General features: G+C 45.5%; 1 protein-coding gene across 9 annotated transcripts in view; it reads left to right on the plus strand.

Annotated features, from left to right (window-relative positions):
- The window catches only part of SCML4 (Scm polycomb group protein like 4), an 82,820-nt gene that overhangs the window by 28,263 nt on the left and 32,488 nt on the right, over nt 1–22,069 (plus strand). For all 9 annotated transcript variants that reach the window (XM_033054923.2, XM_033054925.1, XM_033054928.1 and 6 more), the window contains exons 4-6: nt 8,192–8,321; nt 10,260–10,460; nt 13,634–13,828. In XM_033054923.2, coding sequence (XP_032910814.1) covers nt 8,192–8,321; nt 10,260–10,460; nt 13,634–13,828 — 526 coding nt within the window. The remainder of the gene's footprint in view (nt 1–8,191; nt 8,322–10,259; nt 10,461–13,633; nt 13,829–22,069) is intronic.

The raw sequence follows: 22,069 nt of genomic DNA on the forward strand, positions 1-22,069 counted from the left end.
TGCATGCTTGCTGTGCCTGTTCCTTGCTTTGAATGGTACAGACATGCAGGAGGGCAAATTGCTGACAGTTCAAAAATCAGAGCTGCTTGAGTTTGTGGTGCCAAGACAGAAAAGTGAATAAAACAATTAGGGTTTGCACAAGGCTGACACAACCTTCCCTGGAGAAGTCTTGTCTGGGGTGTTGCCTGGCTCTTCCATGGGTCTTTCCTGGTTCATAGGAAAAAACAAATCCCACGCATGGCGTTGCTGGCTGAGCGCTGGACACAGGGACCAATTGTTTGATTCTTGTGATCCTTGGATTTGAGCTTAATCTAGAGCAGGCTACTCTGATCTTTACCTTTGCCTCTTTTTCACCTCCTGCCAGACCTTCTTCCTCCCATCCCCTAACCTCTGTCTAACAGTAGCCCAAAATAGAGCTCCAATATACGCAAGTGTTTTGTAAAATGTGGGATATGGAAATACTTTTTATTTTTTCACTTCCATATCAGGATAAAACTCCTGGATGGAAACATCTGAATTGCTTTATTTGAGGTATTTCTTATTTTAAGTTTATTATTTATTATATTTATTTATTTCAAGTAATTTAGTTATTATCAGTAAAGCTGGGTGACTTGCAGGCTTTTCAGATCAAAACCATCCAGTCTGGACAATAACACTTTGGAGATGTGCTGAAATTGGGTGTTTGAGGTTTGAGATTGAGTGGTTTGCCAAATACCACAATCACCTTGTATGCAGGGTTTTTCAGACCCTGTCCCTTCTTGTCTTGGTCCCATTTCTTGCTCATGCATTTACAGTAATTTCACAATTACAAGCCACACGGACTATAAGCCACATGTCCGGGTGTTGGCAAACATTTCGTTCTTTGTCCATACACAAGCCGCACCCAATTATAAACCACTCTGTCATTCGCAGCGAGGACCCGCGTGCAATGAAGTTGCCAAATAGTAACAGAATCGTGGGATCAGGGCGTTTACTGCTCGGCTCAGGCCATGAGGGCTCGAGGCTGCCAACGGAGCCAGGTGGCCCAGCTCGGCACTGCCGCTCAGCGGGGCCACTCTGGGCCGGCCGCCGCCGCCACTGGTCTTGCTCGCCCCAGCCCGGCGCTGCCCCGCGGTGGCAGGGGGGGCACGGAGCCTGCCGGCACCCGCGGCAGTGGTGAGAGGTGGGGATGGAGCCCCCCCGCTCCCGTGGCAGCGACAGACGGGGATGGGAGCCCCCCACCTCCCCCCGAGCCGCAGGACCAGCAGGAGGGAGCCCCCGCCTCTCCCCCAGGCTGCGCTGCCTGAAGGAGGGAGTCCCCCGCCTTCCCCCCAACCCCGTGCTGCCAACATGGAGCCAGGCTCCACCCGCCGTGCAACAGAGTAACCAATTTGTAACAATCGCACAATGCCGGGGTTTACTGGCAGGTGCTCGACTCAGCACCTCGGTTTGCACTTCCGGGGTTGGAAATGTCAGAAAATTATTCACATATTAGCTGCTCCTGAGTGTAAGCCGCATTTCCGGAGTGGGAGCAAAATTTTAGTCAAAATGGTGCGGCTTATAATCGTGAAATTACTGTACATTTGATTTGTAATTGGAAAAAAAAAAAAAAAAATTCTTTCACCAACCATCACATATATAAATGGGAGAAAAAGTAGACTTTAATTCCTGGAAATGCTGCAGTAACACTGTGTTTTGGACCTAAGTGGCTAAGCATTTGATTGCTGTGTGCCTTTCTTCTTCCAAAGGGAAGATTTCTCCCTGGCTGGGTACCAGACACTCCTCCTCCTTGTCCCCAGACACTTAGTGAGGAAGCAACAGCATCCCTCCTTCGGCAGTGGTCTGAGATGAGGTTCTTTCCTGGTGAGCGTGGCCCATAAAAAGGCATCCTTTTATAACCAGTGGCTTAGGTGGATGGAGCTGACACTCATGAGCTGCAGCACCCGTGGCATCTGGCCTGGTGCTGTAGATTTGCGCTGTAGGATTCGTGCACCGCAGCAACATTTTCTATGAGGTGCCTTTGTACTCTGTGTGCTCAGCTGAAGTGAACCCCTCTCCATCCAAAGCACTTCCCCAGCGTGAGTCAAAGATTACATTTTTCGATGGGGAACTCTAGCTTGATTTAATTAGCTCGATAATTGTATGGCTTTCAGATACCATGAGACTTAAATGCATTTTAAAAAATGACTCCCTGCCCAAATGGCAGACGACCAAATTCTTTATAGCAACCAGAGAGCTGAATTATTACAGAACAGATGGAAAAATACTTCTGAATTTTTAAGAAACTAGGAATTTACAGCCTAGATTTAAATTTATTTTGACCAAAATGTGAATAACAGACATTTTCAATCACATGCTCTTTATAGACAGGTGACCCATTGCCTGTTTTCATTGATATTAAAGCCAGTATATGTGTCTTCCTGAAATGACATTTCATCACACTTCATCACCAAGAAAAGTCTTTTCCTTGCTATCCTGTTTATTTTTTCACAGCTTTGGCTATAAAATTTCATCAGCTGTTTTTCCAAAAACTGTTTTGTACCTTATGTGGAGCTATTTGCCATAAAACGTTACATTTCCCCAAAATCCAATATTCTTTCTGATTGTCTAAATCTCTGGGAAAAAGCCTATTTTGGCAGCCGTGGGGGGAGGTTAGTAGATGGATGGGTTTTATTTCTCTGGCTGTGAGTGAGAGCAGCCCAGAAGAGCTGCCTAGAAAGCCTGTAAGAGGGAAGGGTTTGTGAGCATCCTGCAGGGATTTGCTGTGTTAGAGGACATCAGAGGGATGTGTGCATGGGGCAGCACTGCAGCACGGACCATCACGTTCCTCCCAGACAGCAACAAAGCCATGGCCCCCTTTGAACAGCCCGAGGGCAATTTGTCCCTCTGTGCATCCAGAGCAGCTCCCATCTGGGGAGGTGGCCCCAGCCCTTGCAAGTTCCTGCTAGGTGGGATGGGCAGCGAGAGTCACCCATGTGGAGTGACAGTTTCCATTACGGGGCATAGGCTCCCCTGCTGCCCTAGAAGTCAATACTAATGATGACAAATAAGCAGTCAGGATTTGGACACATTGGGAATGACATTGCACAGATACCTTAAAGAGTCCTGTTTATTCACCTGTCCTATGATACAGCCTTGGATTTCAAGGTTGTATGCACCCCTGTCAAGGTTACCTGCCTCATTCACTGTGAAACACTGATGGGATGTAGGAGGCTGTGTGCAGACTCACATCATTTGCTGTGCAGAAGAAAGTTTTTGAATGACACAAGAAGAAAAGGTGGGAAAGACCTTGGACTGTGTTCCCCTTTGCCAGCTGACCTCCCCTCTCACCCTCAGTGACTGGACTTGTGTTATGCTGTGTCTCCTCACTCACAGCCAAATGCACAGAGCCACGGACCCCAAAAGATATGCTCAGAAGCTCTGGGCTTCCCTGGTGTTTAATGGCAACCTTTTGTCCAGCCATCAGAATTCCACATGGCAGGATCAGGCTTCTCAGACACCCACCTTACTGCACATTTGCAGGGGCTGGACATGGTTCTCTCTCCAGCAGCAAAAACTCTCATTGCCAGGAGGTGCCTCTGCCCTCCTGTCTGGAAAGACAAAGGCCCATAGGAATAGGGTAAATCCCAGCCTTATCTAGAAATTATTTTTTCAGGACAAGGGACAACTGGTACAGAGGAACAGGGAGCCATAAAAATGAGAATCTGCATCTGAGTGGTTTAAGAAAATTGCAGGGAAAGATTGTATTGTTGTTCATCATGTTTCTTTCCCATGTATTTTATTATACAAGCTGGCAGAGATCTTCTTCAGAAATAAAAGTTGCCTGGCAAATGTTCTTAACCCTCTTCCATTTTTTGGTGGGGGATGACATCGATACCAGATGAGTCCTGGCTTCTCTGAAGAGGTGTGTAGATTGTAATAAAAACTCCAGGACTCAATAGAGTCCTCCCCATCCCCAGACACTGCATACTCAAACAAACCCGTAGCCAGCATCAATGGCACAAAAGCTCACTCTCTCTGCATCTAATGCATGGTGACTTTGATAAAGTAGACATACCTATTTCCCACCCAAAATCCTGGTCAGCTTTCTCTGATCTCGATTACATGGTAGAAAGTCCATAAGAGAGAGGAGTTTTTGGTAGATCTTGTTTTAAAGCAACCACATTTTCATCTCATGTGACACATATTAAAACTTAAAACATTTGATAGTCAAAAGAAGATTCAAATGCCTTACCACAAGGATTTCCCAATGTGCTCTGACAGATTTCCTCTGTCTCCTTTTCTCTTTCTCCTTCTCTCTTCTTCACTGTTTTTTTTGACTCTCACACATATGGGCTTTCTACTGGCAAGCTCTCAGTCAGTCAGCTGGTTGCTTGGGCTGGCTTTTTGATAGAGAAGATTCAATCCAAGAAAAGACATCTTTAAATGGAATCCTTTGAGATTTACACTTCATTATATTCAGGGACTACTCAGGGTTTCAGTGGCCAGGAGGTAGCTAAGCTGCTGTTTGCTTAGCGTACTGTCTCTTGCTCTAATCATGCATTGTTTTATTTTGATCTAACAAAGGCCAGTTCTCTACTACCCCTAATAAAATGACATTTATCTGTACCCAGAGGCTGTAGAGCCCATTTTGTTGCAATTAATTTTGTAGTAAATTGTTCACTAAAACAGGAAACTGCCAAGAAGGGGATTCCACGCTACAGTTTACGCAAGCCTTGCCCTCTATTTGCTCTTGAACATAAGCCTGCCTGGGCCTCCAAGACCAAGGAGGAGAAAAAGATCTGATAGTGCTGGTGAGGCAGTGCACAGTGTTGGTGCAGCAGCACACACTCAGGAGGCTCAGGGGCTGAAGAGGGGAGTTTTGTGCCTCTCTTTGGGAGCACAGGAATGTGAGCCAGTAAGGATATTAAGGAGCACGTGCAAGTGAGGCAGAATTTGTCAGGTGTACTGTCTCAAAAATAGTATCTATATAGGGAAATGTAAGTGTGAGAGCATACATGAGCTGCTAGAACATGTCTGGAGAAGGACCACAGAGCCAGTGAAGGGTGTGGAGCATCATTATGTCATTATGAGGAGCAGCTGAGGGAGCTGGGGGTGTTTAGCCTGGAGAAAAGGAGGCTCAGGGGAGACCTTGTTGTACTCTGCAGCCACCTGACAGGAGAGCCTAGTTAGGGGGACTCTTCTCCCTGACAACCAGCAACAGGGAAAAGGGAAATGGCCTCAAGCTGTGTTAGGGGAGATTTAGATGGTATGTTTGGAAAGACTTCTTCACTAAAAAGGTGTTCAAGCATTGAAACAAGGGAAGTGGTGGAATCATCATCCCTGGAAGTGGTCAAAACTCATGTAGGTGTTTAGGGACATGGTGTGGTAGTGGTCCTGGCAATGTTAGGGAATTATTGGACTCAATGATCTTAGAGGTCTTTTCCAACCTGAATGATTTTGTGATTCTATGCATACAAGTATATATGAATCTCTCTCTATATATATATGTATTTTATATAAATATGGAGTGTGTACAAATGCACATACGTATATATTTATTCTTTGTATATATGTGTGTATATACATGTGATCAAAAATGAGCCCAGAAGCCTAACATAGGAGCTACCCAAAGTTTCACTTTGCCAGCCTGCTTTGCCATGGTAGAGTGAATAATTGTCATATTTCTATAGAATGTAATAAATCATGCTACTTCTCACCTTCTTACATGGAATAAATACCAAACTGGATAGAGACTTTGATTTTTTAAATGCTGTTCTCTTCCCATTCAGTAAAGCTTTGAATGCTCTCTCTCACAGTATCCTTCTGGACAAAATATCAGGTACACAGCTGGATGAGCACATTGTGCCATGGGTGAGCAATTGGCTCACCAGTCAGGCACAAAGGGTTATAGGGAATGGTGTGACATTGGACTGGTGACCTGCCACCAATGGGTTTCACCCAGGGCTCCATCCTAAGCCCTGTGCCCTTCAATATCTTCACAAATTACTTGGATGCAGGACTGGAAGGCATACTAAGCAAGGTCACAGATAACATGAAATTGGGAGGAGCTGTTGAATCCCTCAAGGGCAGGGAGGCCCAGCAGAGAGACCCTGGCAAATTAGAGGACTGGGCAATCACCAACCATATGAAGTTAAATGAGGAAAAGTGCTGGAATCTGCATCTGGGATGGGGCAACCCTGGGTGTACAGACAGACTGGGGAATGAGATGCTGGAAAGCAGAGCCACAGAAAGGGACCTGGGGGTCCTGGCCGACGGCAAGTGGAACATGAGTCAGCAGTGCCCTGGCAGCCAGGAGGGCCAGTGGTGTCCTGGGGTGCACCAGGCACAGCATCACAGCTGGGCAAGGGAGGGGATTGTCCTGCTCTGCTCTGCACGGGGGCAGCCTCACCTCGAGTGCTGGGGGCAGTTTTAGTGCCACAATGTAAGAAAGGCATTAAGCTATTAGAGAGTGTCCAAATGAGGGCAACAGAGATGGTGAAGGGTCTGGATGGGAAGCTCTATGAGGAGCAGCTGAGGTCACTTGGTCTATTCAGCCTTGTGGAGACTGAGGGGAGACCTCATGGCAGTCACAACTTCCTCATGAGGGGAGAAGGAGGGGCAGTCACTGATCTCTTCTGTGTGGCGAGCAGCAACAGAACCTGAGTTGTGCCAGGGGAGGTTTAGGTTGGATATTAGAAAAAGGTTCTTCCCCCAAAGGGTGGTTGGGTACTGGCACAGGTTTCCCAGGGAAGTGGTCACATCACCAAGCCTGACAGAGTTCAAAAGGATTTGGACAATGCTCTCAGGCACATGGTGTGACTCTTGAGGATGGTCCTGTGCAGGGCCTTGATGATCCCTGTGGGTCCCCTCCAACTCAGCATAATCAGTGATTCTGTGAAAACAAACTGACCGCCCTTTATCACTGGTCATTCTTGATCCCAATCTGGAGGCAAGACAACTCTACAAAAACAGGACAACACAGGCAAGTGACAAATGGCACTAGCCAGGGACCAGCTCAGGGTCCCTCATACTCTACAAATGCCATGCAGCAGGATGTCAAATGCACAGCTTGTCTCAGATGCACTTATTGAATACTTTCCCTCTCTTTTGGACTGGAAACAAAAGGATTTAGCCTGCCCCAGGGGAGGTGGTGGCAAAAACTCACTTAGATGTTCCTAAGCCCTACATACTTCCCTGTCCTTTCCCCAGCTTTCTGGTTTTACCATTATACTGAAACAGTGACTATTATTTTAGAAATTTATAATTCATAGTCATGGACAACAAAAATCTTCATCCAAAACAACTTCTACTGTCCAAAAAGGATTGCTCAAGGTTTGGTCTGTAGGCAGTGGTCTGACTTAATTTCTACTTAATTTCTACTTTGTACATTGTCCACTGAAAAACAACAAAAGGAAAGAAATACCTGTCAGAAGCACACTTTGATGTAGGACATGTAAATACATAAACCAGCAAGCTGTGTGCTTGGCTCTCTGCTTTCCCCCTACTTCCCTTCTTAGCAAAAGGAAAAGCAAGAGTGGTACCTTCAGGTCACATCCATCACATCAGTCTTTTTTAAATATGAGGACCTGATCATCTTTTGACTGGTGAGATGTTGCCAGGTACTGGCAGCATAAAGACATAGTGATATTGCACCAGAAATTCACATAATGTTTCTCTTCTCTGAGCTGGGCTTCAGGTTAGAAAGATCACTGAGTGCAACAGTGCAACAGTTTGTATTTACTAACTGGTAATAACACAACCTGGACCACAGTGTGAGCTTATTTACATGGGTGTCAGCCCAGAGTAGCCTCTTGGTGCCACTGGATTTATACAAGATTTACACCCATGAAACCAAGAGCAGAATTTGGCCCTAAATTATGATGCAGTTAAAGACTCCATGTTTCTGAGTTGTGGAGCATTGTTTACACCCACACGAAATGGGTCGTAAAATGCCGTTGCGCTGATTTGTTGAGTGTTAGGCTCAATTTGCTCAGGTGTAAATAACTACCCAGTGGGTGGCATAATATTTGCATCCTGTAGCTTAAGGCATTGCTGCCTGCTGCAAATCAGTCAGGCTTCAGGCTGCAGTATCCTCCTGGGAACAGGATGGATCTTCTGGACTGGAGAATGTGATCTAATAGCAGATTGCTAATGAGTGGGAGTTCATGGGGCGTGACACACATAGAATAAAATTGGATTATCTTCTGTATACTTTCATTATTTTTTTCAGCTGAAATCTCGTGTCCTGATGACTCCTTTAGCAATCTCCCCGCCGAGAAGCACGCCGGAGCCAGATATTAGTTCAATCCCCCAGGATGCAGCTACGGTGCCCAACTCGGACACCCCACAGGCTCTCACAGGTACTCAGCCTCAAGTGCTCCTTGACCAAGGGATGAGCAGGGGCCACAGGCTGACAGCCAGATGTCACAGACAGATGCTGGGTTTGGTTTTTTTTTTGTCATGAAAATGGGATGCTTGCAGATTAGTCTAACGACCAGTGACAAGGAGCAGAGTTTTCCTGCAAGATTGTATTTTGACTGCAGTTTGTTGAGTTTAGTGGAGATGTCAATTCCATTCCTCTTGAAATGTGAACATCAAAAATCCATGAATGGTCCATTTTACACTTAACATTTTCACCCCATCTAATATGTTGCAATGACCAGCCTAAATCCTTGTGTGAACATGAAGCATCTGTTACTGCTGTTGGGAGAAGAATGAGGAGCCAAGGTCTGACTGTAGGGAGGGCTACCAGCACAAAAACCCCAATGCCTTATCACAGCAGCAGACATGGTAATTTCCAAATGTAGTCGGAAAACACAGCCTTACTCCTTTTTTTTTGTTTATATTATCAGAAGTAACATCGGTCGAGGCTTTTAAACTGTTGTAAAAGAGAAGAAAATCAACAAGACAGCTGATTTACCCTGAGATTTCAGCAGAGAAATGGATTAGATAACATTAGAATCTAAACAAAACACATAAATCCCATTATTTCTTAGCTAGGATGCACAGAGGAGAAGTTTTCCATCTGCTCTGGTAGCAGAATGATACTAAACCTAGAGACAATGACAATAATATATTTTATTCTCATTTATCCCTTCACACACAAAGTCTGCAAAGCACTTGGCAAACACCAGCTGAGTGGATGGAAGTGCCCAGGGCTGCTTTTGGAACTGGACAGGGAGGCACAGTCCACCAGCCCTCCCAGACCACCAGGGTGGCTGCAAAGGCAGGGGCTCCCTGGGTCATTCCAGGTTCCGTGGTCATTTCAGACAGTGCCCCACGCCTGTCTGCCCATCCTCATGCCACTGGCACCTTTCCTCCCAGTGTCCTCCCAACAGTGCATGCAGGTTCCCACCAGAGCAGGGCTGGCAGGAGGTGAAGGGAAGCTCAAGCCGGCTTTTACCTCCCTCTCTGCTTTGCAAAGATTGTAGGGACTGTGGCTCTGCAGTGGGGGACTTCAGCACATTGCCTGCAAGCTGCAGAGTCCCTCCCACAGCTGAGCCCCGACAAAACCAGTGGATTGTCACGCAGAAGCCACATTCTGCAGATTTGTCAAGGTGTGGCACTCTGACAAAGCTGCACTCCGACATCCCCCGTGCAATTCCTTCTTGCTGCTGTACTTTCAGTGCACTATCCCTTTGTTTGTTTGGCATTTGGAAGGTGTGAAGTGGTATAATGATAAGTATGATTGCTATTATCCTCCTGTTTACCCAGGATGTACTGCTTGAGCCCCTTCTGCTGCTCCCTGCGAGATGGGGGAGCAGAGTGCACTGTGACAGTTGCACTAGATTTTCATTATGGTGATGCAAACTGTAAATTATTTCCAACTTTACACAGCTGTCATCATGTCCTCCACTCTGCTTGATGGGGTTTTTTTGTCACATATCTGATTTCTGTCAGAAGATAATGTTATATTGTTTGAGAGATGACAGCTCAAGCACACTCAGCCAGCTATTATAATATGTCTCACTTTAGCCTGACTTTAGGCTGTGTCTTAGTCGCCCTTAGTTACCGCAGCGCTATCCCTGCTTCCCCCGAGATGCAGTTAGCCTCAGCCAAGCTTAAAATAAGTCCATGGTAGTGAGGAGAACACTCATTTTTCTGGCTGTTGCTGGCATGTAGAAAAACTGCCTTTGCAGCTTATGAGAGTAGGTATGCAGGGCTTGGCTGTGGAGAGGCTGGGGCAGACTCCCTCATAGACGCTTGGAACTTGGAAAATGAAATGTAGAATGCTAGCATTTCCTAGGACGCTCTCAGGACCGTGTTGTAATAACCTTGTTGGGATTTTATGTCTACAGTCTGCATTTATGTCAACAAACAAGCGAACCTGGGGCCGTACCTTGACAGAAAAAAGGTGCAGCAGCTGCCAGAGCACTTTGGCCCGGAGCGGCCGTCGGCAGCCCTGCAGCAAGCAGTGCAAGCCTGCATCGACTGTGCACTCCAGCAAAAGGTGGTCTTCTCCCTCATCAGACAGGGCTATGGAGGCGAGATGGTGTCAGGTAAAGCATCTCTGTAAGGGGTTTGTGGCCAGTAGGGAAGTGCTTGAAGTCTGAACATGATCCCCAGCCCTGACAGCCCTGGATGTCCTGTTCCCATCAGTGGGATGGCAACCAGCTTTGAATATCACTTATGCCTTTGTAAAATGAGCTGCTGCAGGAATCACCTAGGTGTCAGATGAAAAAATGTTGGTAAGGGGTATTGCAGTGGTGATTCGGGCCAGGAACATGCATTCCAGAGTCTGCCTCTTACCACTCTTTGGAGCAGTGCCGAGAGCTGGTTTCATGCAGCTGTTCAAGGATGGGCAGCAACGCCAGCCCACTTCATGGCACACATTGCACATGGCACCACAAGTACACATGCATGCCTTGTGTGATGAGGGTGCCAAAACGCTGGAACAGGTTGCCCAGAGAGGTGGTGGATGCCCCAAACTCAGATATATTCAAGGCCAGGTTGGATGGGCCTTGGAGCAATCTGATCTAGCTGAAGATGTCCCTGGTCATTATGGGGGTGGGGGTTGGACTAAGTGACCTGTAAATGTCCCTTCCAGACAAAATTTTTCTATACCTCCATGATTCTGTGTTTCTTGAATGGACAGCTTTTATGGAGTTTAGCTGTTGGGGTGTCCCCTGCCTGCAGTTCATGAGCCAAACCTGCTCTCCGTTGCAGGAGTTGAAAAAGTCCCACAGCAATTCCTCTTGCAGCAGGAATGCACACAGTCTACACAAATATTGCAGAGAGAATCAAAGACCAAGGGGAACTTCCCAGCAGCTCCTCATCTTCCTGCAGTGGCACTTCTTGCTGTGTCCTGATGAACCTCCCACATCCCACGATGAATCCTCTGGCCTGGTTCTCAGTGTGAACGTGAACTTTTCTTCTATCACAGCAAGAGTTTTGTGTCACAACATTCTTTTGGCATATGGGATGCAGTGGGAATGAAACAATGATGGGAATATGGGAACAACACTCTCCAATGAGCTGCTGCAGATGAGTCAGGCATGAACACAAAGCCAAGGATTGCAAGTCCAATCAGTTTTGCAGGGACTGCAGATGCTCCGCTGTTCCGCTGGGACCTTCCTGTGTGGGAGCCTAGGCTCTGGCCCTCTGTGCAGCATATAAATCGTGCTGCTTCCCTCTCCTCAAGTTCTCTGTAATCACAGGTGTTGCCTTCCCTAAGGGACATCAGAAATACTCTGAGAATGATCCAGACTTGTTCACAGAAACACAAGACTGAAGCAATTCAGTGCAAAGTTTAATTTTTGCCTAGTTCTGTGCTGCATATACGATTTTCATTACAACCAGGAGAGTCATATTATGCACCAAGCCTGCCAAACTCCTTTGGTTTCTGTTCCTCTGAGCTGGCTCAACTTCAGCTTCACCTGAACTAAAAGCACCTGGTCAACATTTCTCCCAATTTTATGCTTCTTCTAGTCATCAAAGAGGGGTGAATGACCTCGTAGTTGTGGTTGTGGCTCTGCAGTTTCACCTCACTCCCAGCAGCGCAGACGAGATTTTGTCATTTTCCAATCTTCCCATGGCTTGGCTCACAGATGCTCAACCAGCTGTGGAGAATGATAGCTCACAGCAGCTCATGCCAACAGGAAATCTCAGAAGTTATCCCCAAAATTATAAGTCTAATGTTGCAATTTTTTCTTGTTAGTAGTGATGGGAGACTGTAGGATTGGGAAAGAGTGAAAGGAAGAAAGAGTGAAAGAGTTCAGGAAGCCATATCGTGTTGTCCTCCCTGCAAACCTGTTGAAATTTAATGTGTCTTGCTACAACTGATTCTGGTGGGTCTGTTTTGACCCCTCCCTCCCTGCCTCTCATGGCTGGGACTTCATGCCCTTTTTCATTCCTGGCTAAGTATGTCCCCTGACAGGTTTACGCAGGAATTTTATTTGCTCTGTTCTTACCTTGAGGTGTATTTCTAAGAGAGCCTCTCTCATCCTGCTAGGCTCAAATACGCAGTTCCTTCCAGGTGAGGAAGATCACTGGATCAGTGAAAGGAGTGCAGGTGTCTTGCCATGGTCCCACATGGCAGGGATGGTGGTGGCTGCAGTACTATAGGGAAAATTTCTGTTCCCCAAACTTCAGTGCAATCTGCTTATGCACTTCTGCAAGTGTGAATTCACCCTTCTTCAGCCTGGATGAACAGAATGATGCCCATCAATCCATGTCAGGTTTCTCCAGACCTTTGTATAGTGGCTTTAACCCTCCATTTTCTCTCCTGGAAATGTTTTGTCCTTCTGGAAATACACCTGAGTTTTTCATGACTGTTTTACGTGCATCTGGTAAGCTTGTATTATCATTTCTTCTCCCATCAGGTTGTTTTGAGTCTCTTCAAAGAGTTATGGATTTCTGTTTATTTTCGAAATTTTTTTAACTCATTTTTATTATCACAGAAGTCAAAATCAGTTGATCCTTTCTGTGCAATCTCCCAGTCCTCTTCTCCATTGATGATGACTGCCAGCTTACAGCATCTACAAAATCTTTTTGTGCCAGCACAGACTGCTGCTGGTTTCTCTCTGGGACTCGGGGTCTCCTGCCAGCAAACCCTGTTGTCATTTCTTGACCCACCCCTTGTATGCAATCATTTCCAACTTAATGAAAGATTTCTCATCCTTTACTGAGTTCTGGATAGACCACAACTGCCAACATTGAACTGCCTATAAATGCAGTTAGCTCAGTAAATAAAGGTCAATGATGAATCTGTTACCTCTCTTCAGTACAGTCCTGGTACCTTTCACTCATTCACAACCATGCCTTTAATTCTTATCTTCCCATTACCTTTTAAAACCTTGGGTAGTGCTGAAGTCAGCCTAACAGCCCATCACTATTGGTGATCACTGCAGATCACTTTCTTTCCCCTTCCTTAGACCAGGGTATCATAATTGCCTCCTTCTAATCATATGATACAATTTTCAGATGAATGCATATATTAGAAAACCTTGCACTGCTGGCCATGCCAGTCAGCATCTTTCATCTCTCCAGGGGGAAGGTGATTTGGGTCACACAAACTCAGCTCCTTAAGCTCCTCTAGTTTGTTGTGCGGCTCGGGTAGGGTAATTTTGCAAAATATTTTAAGACATGTATATACTTGAGTAAAATTATTTCCCTCATTCTCCCTTCTGCTGTGCATCCACAGGCATTGAATTGCTCCTGTTTTGCTTTCCAGTTTCAGCTTCTTTTGAGGGGAAGCAGCATCTCCAGAGCCTGCTGGTAGTGAACAGCATTGGGTATGTCCTGCGCTTCCTGAAGAAGCTGTGTCGCAGCCTCCTGTGTGACAATCTCTTCAGCAACCAGCCTTTCCAGCAGTACAGTGCCATGACAGACAGCCCAGAGGGATATGAAAACAGAAGGATGGAGGCAGGTAGGCAGCTTGATCACCTTGGGCTAAAGATTTAATAGAGCTGAAGAAATGACTGTCTTTTTTTTTGGTGCTGTGCAGTGTACCGTAGGGAACTGCTGGCCTCTGTGGGACCTTTGCAGAGGGAGGCAGCGAGCTTTACTTGTGGTGTTCAGGGTGAGAACTACGGTGTTGAGGTGCCCCAGCAGAGAAGTTTTGGGCCAGCATGTTATGTGAGCATAAACCTAAGGTACTTACTATAATCTGTAGCACAGACAGCCTGGATCCTGATCTGCCACCTCCATCTGTGAGTATAAACCTAAATGAGCTGTGACTGCTAAGTGGTTTGCTTTGCTGCTTGCAGAGATGTTTCTCCTATCTTAAAACCTTCTGGGACCAGCAAGGTCCCGGTCTTAGTGCTTGACCATGTGGGGCAAAGCCTGGAGGAGCTGTGGCATGAGGCAGATGCATCCAAGGATGGTGGTGGTCCTGAGGGGCACCTGCCCTGAGCAGCACTGGGCTCCCAGATGGATGACACTCCTGAGCCTCTTTCTTGCTGGCATTATTCTGGGACAGGGTGCTGGCCCCACACAGCCCCCATGGAGTTGGGACATGCCTGCAGCCCCACCTGCAATCAGAGTCTGGAAAGCTGCCCTGGACCTTACTATGGCATTGCAAAGCTAGATTAGAAAAAAAGAAATATGTAAATTATGGGCATGAGCTTTCATTTCACCTGCAGGCTTCCTCCTGACTTAAATTGCTTTTCCTTTTATTTAACTGCACTGTGGGTGTTTGGGAGGACACTGTCTCTCATTCAGTTTAATGGCAGATCCATACTGGCAGATGAAAGAAAGGTGTTTTAGTGTCCACAATCATGATTTTTGAATCACTTGTTTACCAAGAATACCCTCAGTGTGTGCTTTGCTCACCAAAGCAGGGAAGGGACTGTGCACAAAGTCAGAAAACATCTCTTTGTACAAAGAAATCCAGCTGCCACTCTTACACATAGGGGAAGAAAGGCAGGAGCCCAGACTGGAGAGCAGTATTTTTTCTTTCCTCTCTGCTAGGACATTTGCAGGAAGCTGAATGCTTCTGAGAGGTCAAGGGATTTCTGTAGCCCGAGCGAGTGCAGCCCAGGAGGCCTGGCATTTGCTTTTGCATTTGCATTTTAATTTGCATGTACATTTACATTTACGTTCTCACGGCAGGGCTGTGTGTGAGAGAAGGCAATTCCACAACCAGAGTTTTTACAGTTGCTGTTACACTCTGAGCATCTCCCTTCCCGCAGAATTCCAATGCAGGTGTCCCTGACACCATGCTCACTGGATCTCCCCCAAACACTGAGGATGGGCAAAACATTATTTTTCCCTCAGACTAGACAAGAGATGTGGGTGCAGGCAAGGCTTCTTTCCTGCATTTCCAGCTGTGGGGAGGGGTGTGTGTGCACAACCAATAGCCCCCCAGAAGCAGCATGGGCTGGGCAGCCTGGGCTAGTCAGGTAGGTTTGGATTAGCTATGAGGAAGAAATTCTTTACTGTGAGAGTGGTGAGGGACTGAAATAGGTTGCCAGGAGAAGCTGCGGGTGCTCCACCCCTGGAAGACCAGGTTGGATTGAAGCACTGAGTCTGTGTTTAATGCTGCATTGCCTAAATCTCCTTCCAGCATCTCTCTGCAGCAAGGTCAGCACCAGGGTTCCTCTGCTTCACCGAGCAGAGACAGAGCTTCCCATAGTGCAATGAAAAGAAGGAGCTGTGCTGCAGACAGGTCTGTGGGGGCACCTGTTGGGATAAAGCTCGCATGGAAGGAGCAGGACCATAAAAAAGCATCACAGGAAGACATGGAAAGCAGCCACATTTTTCATTGTTTCTGTTCCCCATCTTGTAATCTAGATGTCCTTTCTTTTAAAATCATGTGCTTTTCAGCCCCTTTACACCGATGAATCTAATCCAAGTATTGACTTTGGCGCAGTTACTCTTGATTTACACTGTCAAAAGGGAGAGGAGAAACCAGCATCGTGTCCAGTCATATTAATCTACTTACCCCATACAGGAACCACCTTTTAACCTTGCCCCAAAGCACATGCCCCTAAGCCATAATTCACCTGTGCTCACAGCAAGCTGCCAGATGCTAATGGCTGTGTACAGGCCAGGTGGGATTTGTTGACATAGGCATATATCACCTACAACTATGTTTTACATGCCTAGGAAGTGCACGCTCATACGGCTGTGCCTAGAGCTGGCCTCTGCAATGAGCCTTGTTGGCTGTGCATTACCCTCCCTGCACCTGAGCCCCATGCTCTGCCTGCCTTGCCAAGGCCCCCTCACCTGTCTCATGTCTCACATGGGACATTCCCTGGGCTCTTTCCATCTGGCTCATGAGAGTCATTTGTGGGGAGCAGTTGTGGGATGACTCCCAGGCCTTCATCTGGGAAATGCCCAGCCTCTGGTCTGCATTACAGCAAATCCCGAGCTGTCACCACAGCACCTGGGTTCAAAGCACCTCTGGACTTGCACCCCAAAATCTTCCACAGTGGCAGTAGAGCAGTTGGAGCTAAAATGATGGCAAGAATTGTGTGACCTGTGCAGAAAACTCTGTGAAGTGGGGCATGGGCTAAATGATGGGAAGCCAACAGAGACCCTGTGAAGTGCCTCCACTCTGCATTCAGATTTCATCATTTGTCTTATGCTCAGCTAATGGAGGCTTGGATGGGAGCATGTGAAAAGTACATTTCTAGGACACTTACATGCTGTTGACATGCACCTATGAGATATTAGATTATTCTTTGGAGGAAACCATGTTTGCTAAAAAACTTCTGGCTAACCTGATGATCAACACGGGAATGGAAGAAGTTTCTCTTATGTGGGAAGCATGAAGTTGATAAAGATCTACTTTCCCTTTCAATCAATCCTTTCCTTACTCTTTCTGTCCCAGACCTCGGGATTTGGCTATTTTGTGCTTGTTAGACAATTGATATCTCCACATAGAGCATGGCTGCATGTGGCTGCAGCAAAACCTTATGCAAGAACTTTGGTGGCCACCCTGTATTATTCTTATCACGGGGAAAGACAGGAAGGTCTGTGAATAAGGTTCCCAGCCCTGCTACTCTCCCCATGGCCAAGTCAAATTTGGAACCATAGATACCATATGGAGTTCCCTACCACTATCCATGGTAGAACAGCTTCTCTTGTGACACTGGCTGAAGTAGGGATTTATATGGAGCAGAAGCACAGCAGGACACTAGTGCCTCTGTCTGTAGGAAGGTGGGCTTTTCCTATCCACAAGCCCTTGAAAAGCTGGTATGGCAAGCACAATAGCAATGCACAATAGGAGTGTGACTAAGTAATCAAGACACTGGCCTGGGAACTGGATTTTTATAAGAGATTTTCCCATTGACTATGTGGGTGAGCCACTCTTCCCTGCTGTGCCTTTATTTGAGTATGTGTCGAAGGAGGGCAATAATTCTTACCAACATGTGCAAAGACCTTCTAAACCAGCTAGGAAAAAAAGAATAATATGATAGAAAACCACATATTATTACAATCAATATTTTCTGTTACAAGCACTAAATAAACAGCAGCTCAGAAGTTTCAAGCCCTCAGAGAGCAAGAAAAATGTTGTCTCTCCCCTTTCTAGTACTATGGCTTGTTTAATCTTGTCTTGTTGCATGCTATGAGGAACAGTGCTCCTGGCTTCTCAGCACACTTGGAATAAATGGCTTTTATGGCTATCAATAGCTTCAGCGCTCCTCAGCATTTAATTACCTGCAAAGGCCATTTATTGCCTCATATATTCCTCTACCATGATCATTATCCTTTAAACAATAAATAAAACATTAAGGTCAGTCTTAAAGAGGGAGCAGAGACATCCAGCCACAACAAAGTATAATATAAAATGTTTATATGGTCTTTGGGGCTTTTGGATTGATGGCAGAGCCTGCAGAACAGCTAAGAAAGGCTGGGATGCCTTCCTTCCTTCCTTCCTTCCTTCCTTCCTTCCTTCCTTCCTTCCTTCCTTCCTTCCTTCCTTCCTTCCTTCCTTCCTTCCTTCCTTCCTTCCTTCCTTCCTTCCTTCCTTCCTTCCTTCCTTCCTTCCTTCCTTCCTTCCTTCCTTCCTTCCTTCCTTCCTTCCTTCCTTCCTTCCTTCCCTCCTTCCTTCCTTCCCGCCTTCCTTCCTTCCCTCCTTCCTTCCTTCCCTCCTTCCTTCCTTCCCTCCTTCCTTCCTTCCTTCCTTCCTTCCTTCCTTCCTTCCTTCCTTCCTTCCTTCCTTCCTTCCTTCCTTCCTTCCTTCCTTCCTTCCTTCCTTCCTTCCTTCCTTCCTTCCTTCCTTCCTTCCTTCCTTCCTTCCTTCCCGCCTTCCTTCCTGCCTTCCTCCCTCCCTCGGAGAGGCAGCTGCATGTTACAGCCCAGAGAAGGGACAGGAACAGCTTTAGGATGGTCCAAAGGACAGGAAATAAAGGCAGGGGTTGAAAGAAAAGAGAAAGTCAGTCAGTGCTCCCGTGGAGGGATTTCATGAGAGTGGTAGCAGAGACTTTACCATTCAGACCCTTTAAGGTTAGATCAGAAGAAACTAATAAAATGTACGCTAAGGAGCAAATCCTGTCAGGAAGAAAAAGAAGAGATGCATGGAATAGAGAAGATTCACCTGTGATGTATTTTACCTGGACTCTATAGAATTGGCAGAACTGGATAATTTGAACTTTCTGACCTTTAAATTGTGAGATTACTGTTTGCTAACTCACAAATGAAGATTCTCTTCCTTTAAGTTCATGAAATTGTATCCCTTTGTGGATGCTAAGCAATGAAGCTGTATGTAGACATCCCTTCAGCAGCCAGCCCAAGGGAAATCCTCCTTCCCACATTCTGCTGGGCTGTTGTACCTTCACTGACTTGAGGGGGTGCGGGAAAGTTCATCCCTTTTGAAAAGTTACCCCTGGGGGGTAGGCACTCTGCTCTCAGCAGTGAATAAGGAAAAGCCCAAAGGCCCTTTTGTCCTTCAGCCCAAGATGTGCTCAGTGCCACAGCACAGATACTGACAGCACTGGATATTGCCTGGGCTGCAGCCATGGAGGTTAGAAAAGAGAGCCAAGCTATGAAATAGAATTTAAGGATGTTTTATTTCTCCATATCAAAGGGTATGCGTAAGGAAAGTGGATGAAATGATGGGCATAAATGCATGAAGCATGATGGATGAGATCATATCCACTACAGAAAAAAATACCCCTGAGTACAGGCATTTAATTCAAGCTTTACAAGCAGAGTTATGTGGAGGAAGCACAGACACTTTGAGAGCTCTAGTCAGGTAAATCATGTGATTGTTACTCTGGTTTCGCTCCAGGTTTAGCTTTAACTTTGTTTTAGTTGGTTAAGACCTTTCCCTACAGCTATATGATTCCTTTAGGAGATATCTGAAGTTAGTAGTCCAGGCTTTAATTTTAAATAGCTTAAATTAAAATTGAAAAAGGAATTTCTATTCCTAAAGTTTTAAAATATTGATCCAAATACGTGTGATCCAATATACCAGTATTTCAAGTAGTCAGACGAGCGGGCCACAAGCCAGAACTGGTGATGGGAAACCTATGCAAGTGCTGCAAGCATAAGGCAATATGAGTCACATGGTTTTTCAAAGATGAGAGTGGGAAAAAAGGTGTACCTCAAGATCTAGCACATATTAAGTAAAAGATGAAACAAGAGAGGTTTTGGAAGAAAGGGGAACTTTTGCTTGTGAATCTGGATGAGAGGGCCCTTGCTTCTGGGAGTGCCTGGTGTGTGGTGCCCATGGCAAGGCCTGGGCTTGCACCTCCATGTCAGGAAGCAGAGACAGCTGAGAGTGGGGTAAGGGAATCTGATATTTAGGCTTTTTCAGTATGATGGGTTTCAAACAAGATTCAGAATTTTGTTCACAGGACATTACTGATTTTTGCTTGGATATTCTTCAGTTACTCAGCTTTGTTTTTCACGTTCCTCATGTTGCTCTCTTTCTTAGTCTTTTATCGTCTTCCCTCTCTTATCTGTCTTTATCTACCTTCTGTTTCTTTCTATCCTTCCCCAGTTCACTACAAAACAATGGAAACTCACACGCAGTGGCATTTTCATTTCCATGGAAATAAAACATCCACTGTTTTTTCTTGAAAAGTCTTGGCTACTGTTTAATCAACAGCGCTCCCCAGTTCCTTAGGATTTATTTGTTTGCAGTAATTATACAGAATACATCAAAATGCCTTTCACAAAATAGCAACACACAGCATCTGCCTGAAGAACATTAATCTGTTGGCAAAATGAGTGCAAAGCAGGGGATTAAAGCAATTAAGAGAGGACCAGAAGCAAATTGTTGGTTACAGTGCAGTTTGGTGTTTGTGCTGGCCGTGGGCAGCAGTGAGCAAGGTAAAGGTGCAAGGCAAGGAGTTGCACCACCAGCAGCTGGGCAAGAGAAGTACATCCTCTGGCTGAAAATACACTGCAGATTGTGGCTTGGGGAATTTTATGGTGGGTTTCTTCATGGAAGAGAAAAGGTTACAGAAGTGACTTGAACAAAAGGTGGCCGTGGCTTGATGGAGAAACTGGATTTAAGGGAAATGCAGTGAGGGTAGGGATGAGTCCTAGGACGGGGTACCAGGGTAAGCTCAGCTCCCCAGCAGCATGGCACAGTGCTGCACAGTGATGTGGAGGGAAACTGGCTCTGTAGGATCATGGAAAGAAGAGGGGATAAAAAGGCTCAACAGAGGGAAATTGGTGAGTTCCTAGCTGCTGGGATTGAGGTCAGCCAGGGATATCAGAAGCAAAAGCAGAGAAGACAGGAAACGAAAGGTTTTGTGAAGGGGAGCTAAGACTTCAGGGCTCATATATGTTGCACTTACATGGCAGAAGAAATATCAGAAAGTTCAGCAGAGCAGCAGCACTGGGCAGGGAGCAATGAAGCAAAGATTTTATAAAAGATCTTGTACCTGCATACAAATACATGCACATGCTTTTTATGTACTATTCTACCTAATTTCTGGATGAGATTATTGTATTTAATAATGAGCAAACACAGCTTGTCTTGCAGTCACTGCATTTTGCTGTAGAAATCTCACTTCTATCTCCAATTATTTGTTTTTCAAACAATAAAAAAAATACTGTTAAATATTTTAAACCAGTACTAAGCAGTATGATTCAGGGACATTCATCATGGTGGTAGCAAAACAGAAATGCACTAAGTACATCATCTGCAGAGAATCACGGTATAGAATACCCTGAAATTTCCAAACAACACAGTCATCTTCATCTAGTCTATTCTGTACACAGCTTTTTTTGTGACTTCTATCAATGCTGATTTATAGGGATACGGAGTGCATTATAAACTACCTTGACAGAAAAACCCCTCTAGCTACTGCTAGAAGCTGGAAACTGAAAAGATCGATCACAGCCTCTCCCATCTCCCTCTGCCATTGCAGAACCATTGCTTGATAAGACACAAAACTATACAACCCTGATAAATCTTCTTTTCATGATGTACACTTTGGTATAGCATAAAGGCAAGGAAGAAGGGAAGAGAAAGGAGGAGCAGGTCTGAAATCAGGTGGAAGAGACCAAAGGAAGACTTTTCCTACAACCTAGATCCCTGTGTCATTGAAATCCCTTTGCCTTCACTCGTGCGTGTGCCTAAACAATTTGCCTGTGCTGTAACATAGGGCTAAAGCCTCTCTATTGTAACAAAATACATTTATTCAATCCTCCCCAAGCACTTTGAAAATGGAAAAAATTCCTCGATGGGTTATTTATTCACACGAGCACCTTTTATTATTAAATCTAATATATTTGTCGGCAGCTAGCTTTTGAATTTACTCTACCTTTTTATTCAGTTTGGACAATAAAACCATGTTGATCTGTTCCCAGCTGGTTTCATTCCCTGGTTCTACTGCATTAAACACAATGTGGCTGTTGTCTGGGCTGCAAACACTCAAGGGAAATTGTTTAAATAATGAAAAAAAATTGCTTATGCTGAAGGCCTAATCAGGACAACATTGGATTTTGGAAAATTCTCTTAAAAAAATTTAGATTCTTGATGTTTACTGACTGGCAGCTTCTCCTTGGGGGACTCAGCATTTCAGTTACTGCAAAATATTTTCTAGCAGCTAGGACACAGCTAGAAAATAGCTAGATGATACATGGTGCAGTAAAGCCTCAGACTAAACCCTGGAGAATTCATTTCAGGTTTTATCTCCACTGTGTGACCATAGTTTCAGTGTTCATAATATCTGCATTCACAAGTGAATGAGGCATATTTACA

This window comes from Catharus ustulatus, chromosome 3 (assembly GCF_009819885.2).
Source record: "Catharus ustulatus isolate bCatUst1 chromosome 3, bCatUst1.pri.v2, whole genome shotgun sequence".
In the NCBI taxonomy this organism is placed as follows: Eukaryota; Metazoa; Chordata; class Aves; order Passeriformes; family Turdidae; genus Catharus; species Catharus ustulatus.